We start from the raw sequence: 22,780 nt of genomic DNA, 5'->3' as shown, positions 1-22,780 counted from the left end.
TTTCTGATGCAGTCCGACATCTGCAGCACTCAAACTGCCCTTCTGATTGTCTGCCCTCCCGTCTACTCAAATATGCTATGGTTCTTGATACGGTTGCTCCCGCTCTTCTACTGCTGATTAATGTCATTCTCTCCTCTGGGTACGTCCCGGATGCCTTCAAGCATGCCGTGGTGCAGCCACTAGTAAGGAAGCCAACCCTTGACCCCTCTATCCTTTCAAACTTTAGGCCTATCCCCAATCTGCCCTTTCTGTCTAAAGTCCTTGAGCAAGAAATGTATGTCCAGCTCCACTCTTTTTTATCTCAAAACAATATCTACGAGAAATTCCAGTCCGGCTTTAGAAACGCCCACAGCACTGAGACTGCTCTCCTGAGAGTGCTTAATGACCTGCTCCTAGCTGCTGACATGGAAAGCCCGGTGATCCTAATGCTTTTAGATCTCACAGCAGCCTTTGACACGGTGGATCACAGGATTCTGCTGTCACGGCTTGAGCATCGCGTAGGCATCAAAGGCACGGCCCTGAAGTTTTTCCAGTCCTACATGGCCGACAGGAGCTTCTGTGTCCAGTTGGGAGAATTCACATCTTCTGTAGCCTCCCTCACCTGTGGGGTCCCTCAAGGCTCTATACTAGGCCCTATCCTTTTTTTGTTGTATATTTTACCCCTAGGGGAAATTCTGGTCAAACACATCTCCTTCCACTGCTATGCTGACAATGTCCAGCTGTATCTCCCCCTAAAAGCTGATGGACAGGCTGCACTCCATTCTTTGCTTGACTGTTTGTCCGACATAAATGCATGGGTGGGTTCAAACTTCCTCAACCTCAATACGGGTAAGACCGAAGTAACTATTTTTGGCAAAACTTCCCCGGCCTTCTCCACTGATGCCCTGGGCCCTCTAGCCTCTAACGTCAGGCCCTCTGCCAGAAATCTGGGGGTAATCTTTGACAGTGCCTTCAAGTTTGAGCAGCAGGTCAGTGCAGTAGTCAGGGAAAGCTTTTTACACTTGAGAACAACAGCTAAGACCAAAGCCTACCTGCCACAGAGTGATCTAGAGAGAGTTATCTATGCATTCATTACATGTCAACTGGACTATTGCAACACTCTATACTCTGGCATTGACCTTTCCCAGCTCCGCCGCCTGCAGTTGGTTCAGAACGCAGCCGCTCGACTACTCACTTGTACAAAAAAGCGAGAACATATCACCCCGGTCCTCGCATCGCTACACTGGCTCCCCATCCGCTTCCGCATTGATTTTAAAATGCTACTGACAGTCTATAAATCCCTCCATGGTGTGGCCCCCACATATCTATCTGATCTTCTCCACCACCACATCCCCTCCAGAGCACTACGGTCAGCTGACCTACTGCTGTTGGAAGTGCCCAGGTCCAGGCTAAAAACAAAGGGGGACAGAGCCTTTGCACTAGCAGCCCCCAGGCTCTGGAACTGCCTCCCCCTCCACATCCGTGCAGCCCAGTCTCTAAACATTTTTAAGTCTCTTTTGAAAACTCAACTCTCTTTTTCTAGCCTTTGATTAGTGTCTCTTATTAAGTGCCAGCATATAGTGACCCTGGGTACTATTCAAATGTTCTTTTACATTATTTTAACTCCTGCAGTTATTGCCTTGTTGCCCTTTCCATTTTGTATATATTATAATTATTATTTCTTCTTTGCCTTTCTTTGCTTACTGCACTTAGCACTTTATTGTGAAGCACTTTGATGTGGCTCAGCCATCTGTAAATGTGCTATAGAAATAAAATTGACATTGACTTTGTTGTTTCCAAGCTGGTAAACTGAAAAAATGCGCGTCATGTTTTGTTGTTTTGTTTGTTTGTTTTTTTTTTCACGCAGGTCGTGAAAGCGTCTATAGCAGTCACAACACAATAAGCGTACACCAATAGAATTTGTTTTTAACTATATAACACAAGTGTTAACGTACTACACGTTCGCTAATGTAGTGTTGTTGGTGCATTGTGCAATGCTAATGTATTGTGTTGGTGACGTCAAGTTCCCATTCTCTATACAGCCAGCTGCTGTAAAATAATGCTGTAATTTTTACAGCTATTTATTACAGTGCATGTATATTACTAGGATAATGGATGTTTATTAGTACTTATAAAGCAAATATTAATGCCTTATTCTGCTTGACCTTATTTACATCCCTTAATCCTACCCAATAAACTTAAATGCTACAAAAACTACCTTACTAACCATAAATAAGCATTACATTAGGAGTTTAGTGAGGCAAAAGTCGTAGTTAATAGTGAATGTGTTCCCCATACTAAAGTGTTACCATTTGTTTCATGCTAATTAATTGAATGCAGATTCATGTGTAAGATGACAATAAAATAAATAATAAATATATTTCAGTTGAATTCACATTTAAACATTACCTTGCTATAATAGACGGTGTCATGTTAACAGCCCCTGTGTCAATCCCTAATACTCTAATTCACTTAAACACTCTTGAGCATGGACTTAAATAAAGAAGTGTACATTTAAAGCTACACTATGTGATATTTTCCCCCATCTAGCAGCGTAAAGGTATATGACCATCCAGCGAATAATAGTTTCTGTTCCTCTCAATTCTGATTTTGTTTTTACTCCTACGGTGGCCGATTTAGTCAAAGATTAACATGGCAATCCCCCTTTTCACACTCGACACGGTGCCATCGAGTGTTAAAACGTGAAAGGCGAAGCTTGAATTTACGGGTATGTCCCTCTTTGGCTAATGTACTTTCAAGATGGAGGGGCAACATGGCGACTGACATTTGAACCCCTCACCCGTATGTATTTTCAATGGCATATTATAAACTTACGAGAATACTTTATTACTTGAAAGAAATTAATATACATTAATGAGCACATCTATTTTTGAAAGAACTAAGTGTTTTTAGCTAAGAATAAACTATAAAAAGTTACACAGTGTAGCTTTAACACTGGGGTTTTTGCTGTGTTTGTTTGTGTCTATACTTTAGGAGGAAGAATAACGTTTACAGCAAAACCTCCAGTGTTAAATTAACTCTCATATGAGTTTATTTGACTCCAAACTCAAGCAACACTCTAAAAATGCTGGGTTAAAAACAACCCAAGTTGGGTTGAAAATGGACAAACCCAGAAACTGGGTTGTTTGAACCTAGTGAATGGATCCATTCAAACAACCCGATTGTTTGTCCCTTTTTAACCCAACGTGGGTTGTTTTTAACCCAGCATTTTTTTTTAAAGTGAACTCACACAACTAAAGCAAACACTGATCTCCAAAATGGTGACTCTTTCCTTCAGTGATTCTGCTTGTTATCATCATGTGTTCATCACTAATGGCCAATCATCACTTAATTAATCTCTTAATTATCTTATTAACTTTAACACTTCTTCAGAGTTACTTTTAGCACTTTTGAGTGTGGAGCCAAATAAACTCTGAGGAGAGTTAATTTAACACTGGAGTTTTTGCTGTGTTGATTTCACATTTTCTAATGGGTTAACACTTTTTTTTTTGCAGTGTACAGAGTATATAACTGGTCAGGTATAGGTAGACATAAAACAGTATTGTATGCATTAATATAAATCAAGACTACATTATATGTAAAATAAATGTAAATGTTGGAATTCTTTTTTGTACAACTGAGCGCTTTTACTGTACATATCCATTATAGCATGTATCATTTATTAACAGAACTCATCTGCATTTATCAAGCTCATGATGAATTCATGTTTTATCTTCTGAACCTGGACTTTCCACCTCTGTTCACATTTCAAAGTCTCTGCTGCCCTGTGGTGGACAACTGGAGACTCTGACAATCACAAGATCTCATCAGAGGAGGATTAAACACTGCTACTACACGTTTCTTTTATTGGTCGGATGAAATATGCAAATTGTTTGAGATAGGAATTTTGGGTTTTCATGAGCTGTATGCCAAAATCATCATTATTAAAACAATAAAATACCTGAAATATTTCAGTTGGTGTGCAATGAATCAAAAATATATGATACATTGATAATATATGAAGTTAAATTTTTTTCATTACATTATGGAAAATAATGAACTTTATCACAATATGCAATTTTTTTGAGAAGAACCTGTAGTCCCAAGTCAATATCTGCCTTATCCCCTATTCTTAATCTGCATCGCTATTTGTACTTGTTGTTAATATGCAGGCCACAATAATTAATTATGTGGATTTAAAAAAATGTTGGATCACTTTTACTCGGGATATGCTAGCTGGCAATATAGGTTTTTATTCATTATGCTAAACTAAGCTAAGCTAGCGGCGACCCTGCCAAACTAAAACAATGCATGCACTGAGACAAAAATGTATTTGCCCACATGTAAATGTAGGAAAGAAGTTCAATAAGCCCTATTTCTAAAAAAAAACGTTGGAGTGTTCCTTTAATTCTCATTAAGAGCTTCTGTAGTCGTCTAACAGAAATAAAGTCAGTCTGGTTAGTAATGTGTGAAGCTGGTAATGCTGTTTGTGGAGTTGTTTAATCCTCTGATGAGATCTTGTGATTGTCAGAGTCTCCAGTTGTCCACCACAGGGCAGCAGAGACTTTGAAATGTGAACAGAGGTGGAAAGTCCAGGTTCAGAAGATAAAAAGTCCTGCTCTATATTTATGTATTTGCTAATCAGCTGAATGAGTTCATGAGTGGAATAAAAATATAGCAGGACTTTTACTTTCTGACCTGTGGACTTTACACCTCATCTTAAAATGTAGATCCTGCTTCTTAACAACATCAATGATCAATCCATCTCTCAATTAATCTCTGAATTACCTAATTAACTTCAACACTGCTTCAGTGTGGATTATATAAACTCTGAGCAGTGTTAATTTAACACTGGGAAATTTGCTGTGCACTAAGCAATTTTACTGTACATGTCCTTTCAGGATAGATAGCATTTATCAAGCTACTTCATCTTTTTGGGTTCAATCGTGAAGTACTGGATCTGGCTTTTTAGTTAGAATTTAGTGAGAATTATTTGGTGGCCAAACAGTAGATATGCTAAAACAGTTTTTAAGTATAAGGTTTGCTCAGGCAAAGTGGCTTTTATTTCACATACTGTGCTTAAATATATTTACACATGCTTTTTGTACGCTTCCATATTATTTGTGCGTTTGTTGATTCGTTAATATTCATGAATCATTATTTTTTTTCAGCTGCTACAACAACCTTCACACCAGAGACACACCCAGAGACGACCTCAGCTGGTAATGTATTAATATTGTTCTAAATTGTAATAAATTGCCTCAATCCACAGAATTTAAATTTGGCCAACTGAAAATTTAGATGTGATCAGTCAGAAATGTTTTAATTGGAGCCATTATTTTTATTTTTTTACAGTGTTGTAGTAGTATATTTCTAAAGGATAATGCATGTGAAAAGCTGCTAATGAAGTTAATTTGTACTGCACGATGCAAGATTGCCAGTTCTGCTTCCCATTTATAGTGTAACATTTTGCTAATAATATATAAAAAAGATAGATTTTATAATAACATATAGGAAACATGTTAATTCCTTTAAATATTTTCATTAACAGATAATCTGTCTGATCCCTGCAACAACTACACTGTGCTGGCTGAACCACGGAGATCCATCAATAATACAGATTTTTTATTGAAGTTACACTACACATGTGACACCGATGTCATCTGGAGCGGCTGGTATCGTCTCTTCATTAACAACACGAGCGCTCATATACCAGATACGTGTGTCCCATTGGGTCACTGTGGCACTTCTGCTCCCCTGTGGATACGTGATGGACACCCAACAGTAACGGATGGAGTCGTCACTCGAGATGTCTGCGGTCACTGGAACAATTACTGCTGCTATTTCTGGTCTTATCCCATTAAAGTCAAAGCCTGTCCAGGCAATTATTATGTCTATGAGCTGGTTAGACCAGCTGTGTTCTGTTCAGGATACTGTGCAGGTAATAATATTCACATGAGTTCTTTCTTCACATTCATGATATTTGTGTTTCTGTTCATTAATCACTATTCATCCAATCTTTCAGACACTGGCAGCGTTAACACCATCTCTACAACTGTCACACCAGTGACCGTCACACCTGGTAATGTAACACTGCATCAGAAAAAAAAGGCCTACGGGTTTGACATTAGTTGAGAACGAGTCTTTAAACAGTCAAGTTCGAGTTCTAACTAAACAATATTGTAAAAAAAAAAAAAAAAAAAAAAAAAAAAAAAAATATATATATATATATATATATATATATATATATATATATATATATATATATATATATATATATATATATATATATATATATATATATATATATATATATATATATATATATATATATATATATATATACATACATTTTAAATGTAACAAAAGCAAACCTTTGTTGCATCTTTCCATTCAACCCTTTCTCACTAACAAGGCATCAAAATCTGAAGCATGAAGTGGCTTCTGCGTCACAATGAAGATGCTAAAGGTGCCCCTATCACTATATTGACGCACATGGTACTCCATCGACTTCAGTTTTTTGCCCAGTGCATCATATTAAGACATATTAAAATGTAATTATTTGCATTAAGTAGACATGATTTGATGAATATTTATAAACTACTTTTATATTTTGGAGCAACTAACCCAACTCCTACCCTATACCTACCCACATCTTAACAATATAAAAGCAAATATCACAGGTATTTATTACAAAAACTGACCAAAACAGTATAAAAGTATTAACTCGTGTTGCATTCTAAGTCTTTGGACTCAAAATTTTCAAAAAATTTATCCGGATCAAAATTATCCAGATTTGGAAATCCCATGTTTTGTTATCCAGGATCACATAGGCTGAGTTTTTCCGTCAACAAAAAAAATAATAATAATCTGGATCAAATTAATCTGAATTTAGAAATTGCATGTTTTGCTATCCAGGATCCCCTGTTCCATCTTACTTTTCTGCCATTTTTTTAAAGGAACATATGATTGGATCACTGATCCAAATACCAAATTTCAGGATTACCAAATCCTGTTTACCAGGGTTAAAAAAATAAAAATAAAACAAAATAAAATCACAACTGAATCCACCCTTCTGATGGGATGAGGATAATCCTTTTTTTGGGGGGGGGGCCTTATATTATATATGCAGCCGGGAGGGCGGTCATGTGCAATTCTTACCTAGGAAACTCGTATTTACGATAATTCCGATAGCATGTGAAGGCAGCACACGATCGAATTACAAGCTCTGATCTTAGTTTGGAATCCCTCTTTTGCTTTTGAAAAATTGAGCCCTAATCCATTTTACATTTATGCCAATTTTTAAAGGAACATTGGATTAGATCACTGTGATCCAAATACTAAATTTCAGGATTACCAAATCCTGTTTACCAGAACTTTAAAAATGGAACCAACGTTATAGCCTACTGGCTTAGCGAATACAACATGCAAAATACCGTTGGTCAAAAATAGCCATTGTTTGTTTACATTTAAGAAACAGAAACACTGTAATAAACAGATATATTTTACATGTCTTATTTTGTTATAATGTTAAATAACAAAACAAAAACAATACTATCCAATAGTCATAAATCAAAGAGTAAAAGTCCTGCCATATTTTGATTCCACTCATGAACTCATCAGCTGATTTCACTAATTCATTCTACCTCCTGGCTGAAAAACTGCTATTAGCAAACCCAGGTGTTTGGAACAAAATACAGAACAGGACTTTTTATCTTCCGAACCTGGACCAGATATTTAGCATTCCAAATATCTCACGGCTGTTGGCGTCCTTGATGATTCACACTGCGTGTTTGTCTCTCACGTGCACGAGCACGGATTTGCCTATGATCAATTGTCTGTGATTTCGCAAAACCTTTCAGTCAAAATCGGGGCTAAAACACGCAGCGACTCACTCTCCTCACACAGCGACTCATATGCAAATGTTGGGGGCGGACATATAAATTATTCCCAACGATTACGTCACCGGATGTATAATGTTGAGAATCACTTATTTTTCCGTGGTGTTTTTCATGCACGAGATTTAAATAAGAAGGATGAGGCAATGGTGTTTGAGACTCACAGTATGTGATGTCTATGTACACTGTAAAAAAAAAAAAAACGTACAAAAACTTTAATATTTATAATACAGTATATTGCTGTTAATTAACATCAATCATGATAAATTATGATAAATTACACATAAAACAACTATTTTTCAAGTTAATCTCTGCAATGTCACGGTTCATGAATTCATTGGTTTATTCTGTCTTTGTGTGTGGAGTGTAAGTGGGAGGCGTGGTTTCTGATTACCTGCTCATCAGATCACCACCACCACCTGCTGCACCTGATTACCCGGTCTACTTTATGGTTTGCTAACCACCCTGTGTTTGTCAGATCGTTTGGTGTTGTTCCGTGGTCCTGTCCTGTTCTCCTCCCATTTCATCCGTTGTTTGCTGTTATTGTATTTTATAATACAAGAGATTATAAAAAGTTATTTTATAAATCTACTCTAATCTATTGTTTATCTAATGTTTATCTACAGTAATTTACTTTTAAAATACAATTTTTTATGTACAATAACTAAGATATTTGTTTTTGAATTTGAATGTTTATAAATAATGTTTGCATATTTAAAGCATTAATCTTTATTATTTTTTATGTTCAGTTTCAAAAGAGACGAAGATAATGGCGGTAATGTTTACTACCCCCATATAAACAACCTTTCAAACTTTTTGAATAACGTTAGCTAAGTTACTCTTTCTTCTTTAAAACAGATGGGAAATTTAAATAGGCCTGCTGCGATGTTCATTGTTTATCTCTCAACGCCAGTTATGTGACTGAACACCGATTAGAAATGTTAACAACGTTAACAACAAACGTTATTTTCCCTCCACAGTTCCGATTGTGTGTTCAATGCTCCTGCTCATAGTTACCGTATCTAACGAGCATAGCTTCCTCACTGTACCTCTCGCTCCGAAGCGCGAACTGCTGTGTATGTCTAACAGAAAATTAACCGGTGCCAAATTTGAATCTGTTGTGCACGCGTGCGCACACACACATAACTACGCAAAACTTGATTTGGAAACCCATAACATATTCATGAATAATAGATGTGGTTAGGAAATGTAGGGGAGAATTAGTCAGTGCGAAAAATTACCAAATGAGGTTTTTTTTTTTTTTTTTTTTTTTTGCAAGACTAAAAAGATTAGTACAATAGTTGATAGTCTACACATAGTACTAGATTTAGCCTACAAATACAATTATTTAGCTTAAAAAATCGTTTAACCACCACATTATCTTATGGTAAAAAAAAACAATGTTGAATGACTGCTTATTTCTGTATATTAAATCATTTTGTTTTTTCTATTTTTTACTGAAAAAAATCTGTAAATTTTTTATCAAACTTATGTAAAAGTTTTGTAAAAGAAATTTCCCAGAAATTTTATTTACTCCCAGAATACAAACAATTCCCTTAAATTTAATAGTCAAAATTAAAATTACAGCAAATATCTGTAAAATAACAGGCATTTCACTGTATAATGAAAAAAATGTTTTTCTTTTTTTTTTTTTTTTTTTTTTTTTTTACAGTGTACTGAATTCTACCTTACAAAAACTACCTTACTAACTATTAATACGCAGTAAATTAGGAATTTATTGAGGCAAAAGTCGTAGTTAATAGTGAATATGTGAAATAGTGAACATGCATTTGTTTTTGTTTTGTTTTTTCAAAATACATATTGAGGTTATGAATTCATATTGATATTTTCAAGTTTATCTCTGCAGACCCCTGCTACAACTACACTGTGCTGGACAATCCATGGAGATCCATCAATAATACAAATGCTTCAGCCATAAAGTGTGACACCGATGTCATCTGGAGCGGCTGGTATCGTCTCTTCATTAACAACAGGAGCGCTCATATCCCAGACACGTGTGTTTCAAAGGGTCACTGTGGCAAAGATGTCTCCTTGTGGATACGCGGTGGAAACCCGACAGTAATGGATGGAGTCGTCACTCGAGATGTCTGTGGTTACTTTGGCAGTTACTGCTGCTATATCGGGTCTTATCCCATTAAAGTCAAAGCCTGTCCAGACAATTATTATGTCTACAAGCTGGTTAGCCCAACTCGCTGTGATTCAGGATACTGTGCAGGTAATAATATTCACATGACCTCTTTCTACACATTCATGATATTTGTGTTTCTGTTCATTAATCACTATTCATCCAATCTTTCAGACACTGACAGTGTTAACACCATCTCTACATCTGTCTCACCTGGTAATGTAACACTGCATCCAAATACGCCTACTTCTAGGGTTGGGTTTGACATTACCCACATAGCATTGTGTCGGTCCAGATCTGGCCCACATCTGGCACATGCGGAATACGTATCTGGCCCACATGCTGCGATGAATGTTTGCCAGATCTGGGCCACATGCAGGCTGTAACAATGCCACATGTCAGCCAAGAGCAAAGAAATAAACCAGAACTAGACCTTATCTGAGTCACAAAATCTGCGGATACTAAATATGGAGTCATCTCTGCCTTAATAAGCCTGTTAAAAAGCAGAATTACTGAAGGAAAGACGAGAACAGAAAAAGAGATGAGCAGAAACCCAAGAACTACAACTGACTTCAGCCACAGCTTTAGATAAAATCAACTGAAGATAAAAAAAGACATTAAATCTCTGAAGATCTCAGCAGAGGTGGATGGAAAATAAAATTAATTAATAAGTCACTTACCGCATTCACGTAGATTTGAAATTTACAGGAAAATTCTGTATATTTGAATCAAACCATCACGCGATCCCAGAATGCAGTTTACAGCAATGTACTGTATTATGAGAATAGAGTCTGGCAAAATACGTAAATTCATTATGGGCAGTCGCCGCCATGTTTTAGACACGCTCAGGAGCGTACAATGATAACAAATACGAATCACTGGAGAAAAAAAACGACTGTATTACTTTTTAAAAACTGCTTGCTCTCAGAATGAATGAACTAATATTTGAATCGCTTGCGTACATGAACTACTCTTGCATACTCTTGTCGTACAGGCAGGACATTGCACATATTCATCACATTTCATACAATCAGAAATCATACGGCTGTCTATCGCACCACACACAAGACTACACATTGATTTTTCTTTCGCAGTTTTTTTTATTTTTATATAGCCTAACGAAAAAGTCTGTATCTGATATTTAAAATAATATTGCTGATCTCAGCGGGTGGATCATTTATTTAATCAAAATATATCATATTGCAATTCCATAGCGTATATAAAGCATTACAGGATAACATTAGATTATGGTCCGTAATGCAGCTTTGAAATGATTTAAATTGTAACAGCAATTTTAGCCTACCGTACTAAAAAGTTTTACTGGACTTAAAAGGTTCACGTACAAGATTCCTTCTACTGAGAGTAGCAATGAAGAATTTCCAGATGTTTTTACATTATTTATGGCGTGAGCATAGGATATAAGCGGTTCAGAAATCATAATTCTGTAGTATATGTTATGAATAATAAATATATAAACACAAATTATAAAGACACAGTTTTGGTAGGCTGTTTATTTTGATTGAGTTTTACTTTCACCTGTTGGGATGCAGTCTTCACTCATGGCCAAGATGGCGCCAGTCTGTTCGGCGATTCACCTTCCACGGGCATTCTGTTTGATAATTATAGCCCCTGTTTTTATGCATCCACCTGGATGTGTCAGCTCTACTGTACTACGATTGACAAGCCTTGCTTAACATTCGCAACCTATATCTCCGTGAGGCTTGGGCAGCCAGACCTGAACCAGTAGATTGGAGAACCAATCAGAGAAACATTAATGCTCAATGACTTTATCTCTCGGGAGCTAGAATTTATGTTTCTGTGTGAGACCTGGGTCTCCATTTGCGCAAACACGCCTTTCCCTGAACTTCTTCCACCAGACTGTAACTTTTTTCATTCCCCCCAAATGACTGGGAAGGGCGAAGGCGTCGCCTCTGTTTACAAGTCTCGGTTTCACTGTCGGCAGATTCCAAACGCTAGTTTGACAAGTTTTGAGCTGCAACTATTTGAAATTATTCAGTCTTGCTCCGTTTTATGTGCAGTGGTGTATCGCCCACCTAAATTCAACGGAGACTTTATCGCTGACTTTGTGGCTGTTTTGTCTGGGCTTATGGTTAAATATGATCACATATTAATATGTGGTGATTTTAATGTCCATGTTTGTTGTGAGTCACAGTCTCTGACCAGGGACTTTCTGAACCTCCTTGACTCATTCAATCTTAAGCAATCTGTCACTGGCCCAACGCACGAAAGGGGTCACACACTAGATCTCGTGTTATCCTACTGTGTTTCAATCTCTGTTAATGAAATCTGTGCTATGTCTTTCTCCGATCACTCCCCAATTCTGTTCACTGTGTCAGTCCCATTCTCAGGTAGTACCCCCAGTGTCTCCAAGCGGGGCTCGCGTATGCTCAAATCTTCGACTGCTGGGCAATTTTCAGCCGCTTTCAATGTCTTCTCTTTGTGTAGGCTGTCACTGAGCTATAGCTCTGAGTATTCTGCTGATGAGCTTCTTTCTATGTTCTCATCAGCTTGCACTGGCATTCTGGACTCTGTTGCTCCTGTCAAGGCCAAACGGAAAAAAGCTCATACTACACCATGGCTCAACGATGCAACACATGATCTCAGACGTGCCTGTAGGCGGGCAGAGCGCAAGTGGCAGAAGGACCGCCTCCACATATCCCTCCAAATCCTCTGAAGTTGCTTGGAGGATTACCACGGAGCCGTTAAAACCGCCAAATCACAGTCACATAGTCACAAACCCCAGGTTCTCTTCAATACACTAAATTCGCTCATAAATCCCAGAAATGGATCCCCTGTTTTGCCCTCACCAGCCCTCTGTGAAAGCTTTCTAAAATTCTTCATTGAGAAGATTGCAGCACTCAGGCCTTCTGATACCTCCACCCTCCACTCCCCACTCCCCCAGTCAGATGTCCTCATGCAGTTTGAGCCCATTTCCCTATCCTCCCTTTCTGATGCAGTCCGACATCTGCAGCACTCAAACTGCCCTTCTGATTGTCTGCCCTCCCGTCTACTCAAATATGCTATGGTTCTTGATACAGTTGCTCCCGCTCTTCTACTGCTGATTAATGTCATTCTCTCCTCTGGGTACGTCCCGGATGCCTTCAAGCATGCCGTGGTGCAGCCACTAGTAAAGAAGCCAACCCTTGACCCCTCTATCCTTTCAAACTTTAGGCCTATCCCCAATCTGCCCTTTCTGTCTAAAGTCCTTGAGCAAGAAATGTATGTCCAGCTCCACTCTTTTTTTTTATCTCAAAACAATATCTACGAGAAATTCCAGTCCGGCTTTAGAAACGCCCACAGCACTGAAACTGCTCTCCTGAGAGTGCTTAATGACCTGCTCCTAGCCGCTGACACGGAAAGCCCGGTGATCCTAATGCTTTTAGATCTCACAGCAGCCTTTGACACGGTGGATCACAGGATTCTGCTGTCACGGCTTGAGCATCGCGTAGGCATCAAAGGCACGGCCCTGAAGTTTTTCCAGTCCTATATGGCCGACAGGAGCTTCTGTATCCAGTTGGGAGAATTCACATCTTCTGTAGCCCCCCTCACCTGTGGGGTCCCTCAAGGCTCTATACTAGGCCCTATCCTATTTTTGTTGTATATTTTACCCCTAGGGGAAATTCTGGTCAAACACATCTCCTTCCACTGCTATGCTGACAATGTCCAGCTGTATCTCCCCCTAAAAGCTGATGGACAGGCTGCACTCCGTTCTTTGCTTGACTGTTTGTCTGACATAAATGCATGGGTGGGTTCAAACTTCCTCAACCTCAATACGGGTAAGACCGAAATAACTATTTTTGGCAAAACTTCCCCGGCCTTCTCCACTGATGCCCTGGGCCCTCTAGCCTCTAATGTCAGGCCCTCTGCCAGAAATCTGGGGGTAATCTTTGACAGTGCCTTCAAGTTTGAGCAGCAGGTCAGTGCAGTAGTCAGGGAAAGCTTTTTACACTTGAGAACAACAGCTAAGACCAAAGCCTACCTGCCACAGAGTGATCTAGAGAGAGTTATCTATGCATTCATTACATGTCAACTGGACTATTGCAACACTCTATACTCTGGCATTGACCTTTCCCAGCTCCGCCGCCTGCAGTTGGTTCAGAACGCAGCCGCTCGACTACTCACTTGTACAAAAAAGCGAGAACTTATCACCCCGGTCCTCGCACTGGCTCCCCATCCGCTTCCGCATTGATTTTAAAATGCTACTGACAGTCTATAAATCCCTCCATGGTGTGGCCCCCACATATCTATCTGATCTTCTCCACCACCACATCCCCTCCAGAGCACTACGGTCAGCTGACCTACTGCTGTTGGAAGTGCCCAGGTCCAGGCTAAAAACAAAGGGGGACAGAGCCTTTGCACTAGCAGCCCCCAGACTCTGGAACTAGCTCTCCCTCCACATCCGTGCAGCCCAGTCTCTAAACATTTTTAAGTCTCTTTTGAAAACTCAACTCTTTTTTTCTAGCCTTTGATTAGTGTCTCTTATTAAGTGCCAGCATATAGTGACCCTGGGTACTATTCAAATGTTCTTTTACATTATTTTAACTCCTGCAGTTATTGCCTTGTTGCCCTTTCCATTTTGTATATATTATAATTATTATTTCTTCTTTGCCTTTCTTTGCTTACTGCACTTAGCACTTTATTGTGAAGCGCTTTGATGTGGCTCAGCCATCTTTAAATGTGCTATAGAAATAAAATTGACATTGACTTTGTTGTTTCCAAGCTGGTAAACTGAAAAAAATGTGCGTCATGTTTTTTTTGTTTGTTTTTTTGTTTTGTTTTTTCACGCAGGTCGTGAAAGCGTCTATAGCAGTCATAACACAAGCGTACACCATTAGAATTTGTTTTTAACTATATAACACAAGATTTAACGTCTACCTCCACTACTACACGTTCGCTAATGTAGTGTTGTTGGTGCATTGTGCAATACTAATGTATTGTGTTGGTGACGTCAAGTTCCCATTCTCTATACAGCCAGCTGCTGTAAAATAATGCTGTAATTTTTACAGCTATTTATTACAGTGCATGTATATTACTAGGATAATGGATGTTTATTAGTACTTATAAAGCAAATATTAATGCCTTATTCTGCTTGACCTTATTATACATCTCTTATTCCTACCCAATAAACTTAAATGCTACAAAAACTACCTTACTAACCATAAATAAGCATTACATTTGGAGTTTAGTGAGGCAAAAGTCGTAGTTAATAGTGAATGTGTTCCCCATACTAAAGTGTTACCATTTGTTTCATGCTAATTAATTGAATGCAGATTCATGTGTAAGATGACAATAAAATAAATAATAAATATATTTCAGTTGAATTCACATTTAAACATTACCTTGCTATAATAGTGCTTTAGAATTAATATATAACATGTTATGTTATAACTGTAACTATATAACAAATTTGGTTATATTAATAATATTTCCAAATGCAGTTGTCGTGTAAATGAAAGGCAAAAACTGCTGTTTTTGGTTAGACGGTGTCATGTTAACAGCCCCTGTGTCAATCCCTAATAATCTAATTCACGTAAACACTCTTGAGCATGGACTTAAATAAAGAAGTGTACATTTAAAGCTACACTATGTGATATTTTCCCCCATCTAGATAGCATTTATCAAGCTACTTCATCTTTTTGGGTTCAATCGTGAAGTACTGGATCTGGCTTTTTAGTTAGAATTTAGTGAGAATTATTTGGTGGCCAAACAGTAGATATGCTAAAACAGTTTTTAAGTATAAGGTTTGCTCAGGCAAAGTGGCTTTTATTTCACATACTGTGCTTAAATATATTTACACATGCTTTTTGTACGCTTCCATATTATTTGTGCGTTTGTTGATTCGTTAATATTCATGAATCATTATTTTTTTCAGCTGCTACAACAACCTTCACACCAGAGACACACCCAGAGACGACCTCAGCTGGTAATGTATTAATATTGTTTCACGCTGATTTTTGTTTCATTCTGATAGTTTTGACTTCTGCTCCTAATGGATCACCTCCATACCGGCCTTAAAGTGAGACAATGACTTCCACTCTGGACTAAGTTGAAAATGAATAAAACAGTACAAATGGATAATGAAAAAATATTATTTATAATAATTTTATGAATTGACTTTCGCAGCTGTATTGTATTATTGTCCTGATGCTGATTTCTGTCATTGCAGGTATAAATATAACACTGCAGAAAGAATGCGGCGTAAGTTGAGTTTCTGAAACTGAAGCTTTAGAGTTGGACTCACAGCTCAAGCCATGTTTCCATCCATGTATTTATGCTAATGTTGGGTTATTGCATAAGATTATATGATTGGATAACTGGACTAATCAATATTTAGATTTAGTCATTCTGAAATGCCTGTCATCAAAATGATTTGATAAAATTACCAGACTCATAATCCTAAACATCAGGCATCCAAACCAAAAATAACATGACAGCGTTTATTATTGTTTCTTCTGCGCTTTGAGGAGCAAGTCATTTATGATGCATGAAAAAGAGCCACAGCCCAGCAGACACAGGATGTAGACTCCAACATCCGTCAGACTTTGGATTTTGGTTTGACATCAAGCTCCAATGTTGGGCAGACGTTGAATTTTGAAAAGTCCTGGACTTTTACTTTCTGACCCCTGGACTTTCCACCTGTGCTTAAAATGTAGATTTTGCTTCTTAACAACATCAATGATCAATTCAATATATATGCTGCAGAAAATAATCCAAATATAGCATATTAGCAACCTTATTGGCGAAGTCAAATGAATGTTGCCACCTTTCAGAATGCCCTCTCTTTGGAACAACCATGACAAAGTCTCGCAACAAAACTCTCCTAAACTTGTGCAATACAACAAATTGTTCAATTCAATGCAATACACCTTAACAACCCACAAGGGCACACCCTGTGTATCGCATTTTTTTTTACCTTTTAGAATCAGAGTATGAAACAGTCACGGTGTGATCCTTATTCCAACCAAAGTCAAAGTCTGTCTGACGTTGGAGCTGCTTTTTTCAGGAAGTGGCAATTTTTTTTCTTCTTCTCAAGAACACGTGGGATGGAAATAGTGATTTTATGCAATATACATTATTTTATACATTTTTTTGCTCAAGTTAAATTTGCACCTATGGATTGGTAACTAATTTGTCCAAAGAGTAGTGCAATAAAATGTGCAATTGTTGTGTGAAATATTACTGTGCTTTTCTGTTGTTGATTGATTTGTGGAGTGTGTCTGTATATAATCACTGAACCTTCACAGTGGCCTTCAGTGCAGTAACAATACATGTTTGCTTCTCTGTTAATATTGAAAACATGATGAAAATCAACAAATACTGCTTTCACAATTGTGATTCCAGAGTCGGGACTGTTTCCAAAATCTTCTTGATCAAATCGAGAACATCACATCTCAAGTGCTCTCTGTGAATGTAAGTCTTCAAGAGAAAAATGATAATCAAATATCTGTCAGATAATGTAGATAATAGATGATTGACATGATTACCTGTGCTGTCTTATTGGCTCTGATGATATTTACTGTGACTCTGTTTGTCTGATCATTAAACTAGACGGTGACGGACATTTTGACTGTGGTCTTCAACGCTTCAGAGTCTTCATCATCATCATCATCATCATCAGTCAGCCCAGCTAAACTCGCCTCCGATGGAAACCGTGTGTTAAAAAGCAGCGAGAAACTCATTTCTACATTGGTGAAGCCGACAGACACGAGTGCCAATGTCAGTTTTACTCTTGCTGCTTTAGGTGAGTGGAGAAACTGTTATAATTGATGATGAAACTGAGATTATATATGATATCAGGGAGTTTATATAGTCTAAAGAGCAGCGGTGGCCTATATAAGCATTATTGAAGACACCTGATGATAAGCAGAATCACTGAAGGACAGAGAAACACAAGAAATAAAACTGACTTCAGCCACAGCCTTAAAAAAGAGCCATATCCATAGAATAGATTCAAAATATAAAAAAACTGTAGTATTTACAAAGTGAAAACAAGTGGGACAAGAATACAAGAAAAACACACAACAGAACTACTGAAAAGGCAGCCACTCGCATCAGCGCCATGACAAGTAAACATGAAGGGTTCAAACTGCATCAGAGATGAAACCCAGTCAATAGCGAATAGTCATTTTATTTGTTTGTAAATTGGACTTTAATAATAAAAAAGATACATATTCAGTCTCTCCAGGATTTCGCAGGCCTTTTTTTGTGATTGTTGCGGCCTAAAATGCCTGATGTTCCGGCCAAAAGTTGCGATGAAAGTTGCTATTTGTGCATTTGTTTTTCTTGATTAAAACGGCAAAGGTAGATACATTTTTACTGCTCTTTTGCTTTTTCCCTGTTCTTTATTGTGTTATAATATATTTTTTGTTTATGTTATAGATTTTTAAGTGAAAAAGCCAAAAGGTACTTAGCATGTCCCACTTTCCGGCCCCACTTTATAATAGGTGGCCTTAAGTACTATGTACTTACATCAAAAAATAAATACAATGTACTTACTGTGTTCAAATTGTATTGCAAAACACCTTTGCTGATATTGAGGTGGAATACGGGTAGAGTTAGGGACAGGTGTGTTGGTGTGGGTCAGTTTAAGGGTAGGGTTAGGTGAAAGGGAAGAGCCAACTGTGTAATTACAAATGTAATTACAGAAATTAATTACAGACGTAATTACATGCAGGTGTTTTTTTAAATGTAAGTACAATGTAAAAACATGTATGTACACAATAAGTGCAATGTATCAAATGATTAATTACAATGTTAGTACATAGTGGTTAAGGCCACCTAATATAAAGTGGGTCCCACTTTCCCACTGTTCACCATCTGCTCAGCCTTTACTTCAGAGACCAACCCACATAGCAACATTGTGTCGGCCCAGATCTGGCCCTCATCTGGCACATGTGGAATACGGGTCTGGTTAACAGGATTATTAAGTCTGCGATGACTCCATATTTATTACACACAGATTTTGTGACTCAGATAAGGTCCAGTTCTGGTTTATTTCTTTGCTCTTGGCTGACATGTGGCATTGTTATGGCCTGCTTGTGGCCCAGATCTGGCAAACAGGAGTGGGCCACTCAAGGGCCGTCATTCATCGCAGCATGTGGGCCAGATCCGTATTCCACATGTGCCAGATGAGGGCCAGATCTGGGCCGACACAATGTTGCTATGTGGGAATGTACTTCGCAACACACATTATAATGCTTACCTAGCTGCTAGCATGAAAAACACTCATAATTTATTTGAATCATTAAATCATTACAAATTAAATAGGATATTGATAAGGAGGACAAGACTAACCTTTTGAACCTTATAAAAAGGCAAAAACAAAAACTATTTAAAGACAGCAAAATAGAACAAACTAAGCTTTATATTTAAACAAGCTCTTCAACAGCAAAATTTGAATGTCCATTATAAACAAAAGTTGATTCGAAACCAAATAATGTCTGCAGGCGCCACTGATTTAGAAAACACTTGTTTATTAAGTTTACCTCTTTATTTTTTACAGACATACAGTAGGGCTATTATTAGCCTACTTTTGCCCCCCGGAAAAGCTATATTCCTCCATGCACCCAGTATTTCATCAGAAATATAAATGTGAGATTAGTCGACTAATTGCTTTAATAAATGACTACTAGTTGGCAATAAAAATATTTATTCTATGGCAATCTATACATTTACTATATTTAATTAGTAATTATAGCTCTTTACATTAAATTAGTTGAGTTACCAATTAGTTCATGAACTAATAAAATAATAAAACAAAGATTAAATTAAGATGCTAACTATATATTTCTATATAGCTTTGCTTGTTCCACCACAAAGGACTGTTTTTGAGGTGCCAGTCCGTTATTCATGTGAGCTTTACTGTATCTTGAAGATTTTTGTCTTCTATTATAAAGATGAAGATTGACATTTCATTAATTAAAAAATGCACCTAATGCTGTAAAATAGATTTTCTGCGTTTTGACCACTTTTTGAATGATGTATATCTCTAGGTAATGAAGATACAAGTAGTAATCAGTGATGCGCGGGTTGATCCAAAATGAGCAGGTGCCTGCGGTCACCCACGGGTTTCCACGATTACGAGTCATCCAAAAATATTTTTAATGATATTCGGGTCACGGTCAGTCGGGTCTTTTGAAATAAAGATGACGCAGGGCAAAATGCTTGATTTCCCAACACGTTAAACTGAGCAATGCCATTGTACCATTTTAATAGGCTATACTTTTAAACGCATATAGCTCAATAATGTCCAACACGATCACATGGTAATGCGATCGTAATCAATAGTACGAGTGTGCGATCTCGTGGAATGTATACGCCAAAATGAGTGGCTTGCATATGCTACTCAGTTTTTGGCAAGCATATGATACGCACTTTATTTTTTACCACGTACATCAAACTCATTTTGGCGCATACATTCCAGGGTGGGATTTTTGTTGGGAAAGTCAGGGGAGAGACGCACACTATGATTAGACTGGATAAACACATGCAGCATCTTAATTGTTAAAAAAACGAAACAAAATAAATGAATAAATCAAGCCTTGACATTGATTCATCCATCGGGATCGTATGGATTACTGTAGTTATTGCTGTATGTGCTGTTTGATGCTTTAACTCTTGGAAACCCAAAAGAGTTTTAATTAGCAGAGATTATTTATTTATCTGTGTTCATCTGAGGAAATAAAGTCGTATACATCTCGGATTGCATGAGGGTAAAAGACGAGTAAACGGTGAGGATATTTCTGCACGCACTGTATTTTCAGTGTAACAGTTACAGAATACTAGCTAGACACGTGGGATCCTTCTTAAGATTCATCTGTGGCAAGGAAGAAAAAGAAGAGGAACATGAGGAGGATGAAGCCAAGCAAGAGAAATGAATGTGCTCTAAATCTGTTTTAAAAAAAGTTTTTATTTTTCATTTTTTAAATAAAGGTTTCTGAGTGATATCAGATTGTATTTGTGTTTTTATTGTACTTACCCTGTAATTACATGAAACAAGAGGAGAACAAGAGCCACTTTAATTTACAGCCAGCACATTCATACTTACCCCATAACTACACGGATAATTACCCCTTAATTAAAAAATACTTACAGTATAATTACCCCTTAATTAAAGAATACTTACAGTATAATTACCCCTTAATTAAAAAATACTTACAGTATAATTGACCCCTTAATTAAAAAATACTTACAGTATAATTGACCCCTTAATTAAAAAATACCTACAGTATAATTACCCCTTAATTAAAAAATACTTACAGTATAATTACCCCTTAATTAAAAAATACTTACAGTATAATTACCCCTTAATTAAAAAATACTTACAGTATAATTGACCCCTTAATTAAAAAATACCTACAGTATAATTACCCCTTAATTAAAAAATACTTACAGTATAATTGACCCCTTAATTAAAAAATACTTACAGTATAATTGACCCCTTAATTAAAAAATACCTACAGTATAATTACCCCTTAATTAAAAAATACTTACAGTATAATTGACCCCTTAATTAAAAAATACCTACAGTGTAATTGACCCCTTAATTAAAAAATACCTACAGTATAATTACCCCTTAATTAAAAAATACTTACAGTATAATTGACCCCTTAATTAAAAAATACCTACAGTGTAATTGACCCCTTAATTAAAAAATACTTACAGTATAATTACCCCTTAATTAAAAAATACTTACAGTGTAATTGACCCCTTAATTAAAAAATACTTACAGTATAATTACCCCTTAATTAAAAAATACTTACAGTGTAATTGACCCCTTAATTAAAAAATACGTACAGTATAATTACCCCTTAATTAAAAAATACCTACAGTATAATTACTCCTTAATTAAAAAATACTTACAGTATAATTGACCCCTTAATTAAAAAATACTTACAGTATAATTGACCCCTTAATTAAAAAATACTTACAGTATAAATAATTTGTAAATTTTCGTGATAGTAACCCCTTTATTCCCCCAATATTACATATTGTTCCCATATACTTACTGTATAGTTACACTATAATTACAGAAAGTTTTGCTGTAAATTCACTTTAATTATGCAGTACTTTCCGGGCCGTAATCTAATGCGTTACCCATTTCTCTCCTCCAAGGTCTGGATGGAAAATATGCCAGGGAGCATTTACTACTTTTTCAAAAATGTCAGGAAGCGGGTCGGGTACAATATTGTATTCTTTTTTTGCGGTCCGAGTTGCGGGCAGGTTGTTTATACATTGACCCATGCATCACTGGTAGGAATATAGTGCGGCCCCTTTAAGAGCTGGAATATAATGTGGCCCCTGCGCATTCCCTATTGACCTGCCTGTATTTTGTGTGCGTGTGCTAAACTGTGCCACAATTCACGCAAACCGTGTGAGAAACACGGACTTGGGAGCGCTCTTGTTCACAGAAGTAGCCTGCGTATCATTTTAGCAGATTGTAATGTATTTAGTTCAATAAAACACATGTACTGTGTGGCGATAGTGTTAATGATTTAACTCAGACATGATGCGAGAGTGAGCTTCAGTGCGCTCGTATTGCAGAGAATGTGCTCAGGGTACAAACACACTTTTCTTTCGTCCTGGAGTATAATAAAAGTTAAAGGTGTCATGAACTGGCTTTTTTAATTTTTATTTTTATTTGAGGTCAACTAATGAGGTTTGTGTGTGTTTTTTTTTTCTGATGGGCGTGCAGCACTGGAGACTTGGAAGTAAAGCCAAAGGCTAGGATTGGATA

At 37.2% G+C, this 22,780-nt stretch overlaps 1 protein-coding gene across 1 annotated transcript in view; it reads left to right on the top strand.

Moving 5' to 3' along the window:
* Positions 1-8,023: 8,023 nt before the first annotated feature.
* LOC137073749 (putative adhesion G protein-coupled receptor E4P) overlaps positions 8,024-22,780 on the top strand; it is a 28,353-nt gene continuing 13,596 nt past the window's right edge. The window contains exons 1-7 of the mRNA XM_067442458.1: positions 8,024-8,042; positions 9,745-10,113; positions 10,198-10,239; positions 15,953-15,967; positions 16,211-16,242; positions 17,386-17,454; positions 17,593-17,785. Of these exons, the coding sequence (XP_067298559.1) occupies positions 8,024-8,042; positions 9,745-10,113; positions 10,198-10,239; positions 15,953-15,967; positions 16,211-16,242; positions 17,386-17,454; positions 17,593-17,785 (739 nt within the window). The remainder of the gene's footprint in view (positions 8,043-9,744; positions 10,114-10,197; positions 10,240-15,952; positions 15,968-16,210; positions 16,243-17,385; positions 17,455-17,592; positions 17,786-22,780) is intronic.

Source organism: Pseudorasbora parva, chromosome 4 (genome assembly GCF_024679245.1).
Source record: "Pseudorasbora parva isolate DD20220531a chromosome 4, ASM2467924v1, whole genome shotgun sequence".
Classification (NCBI taxonomy): domain Eukaryota; kingdom Metazoa; phylum Chordata; class Actinopteri; order Cypriniformes; family Gobionidae; genus Pseudorasbora; species Pseudorasbora parva.
The sequence above is the reverse complement of the archived record's forward strand: the minus strand, read 5'-3'. Positions and strand labels throughout refer to the sequence as shown.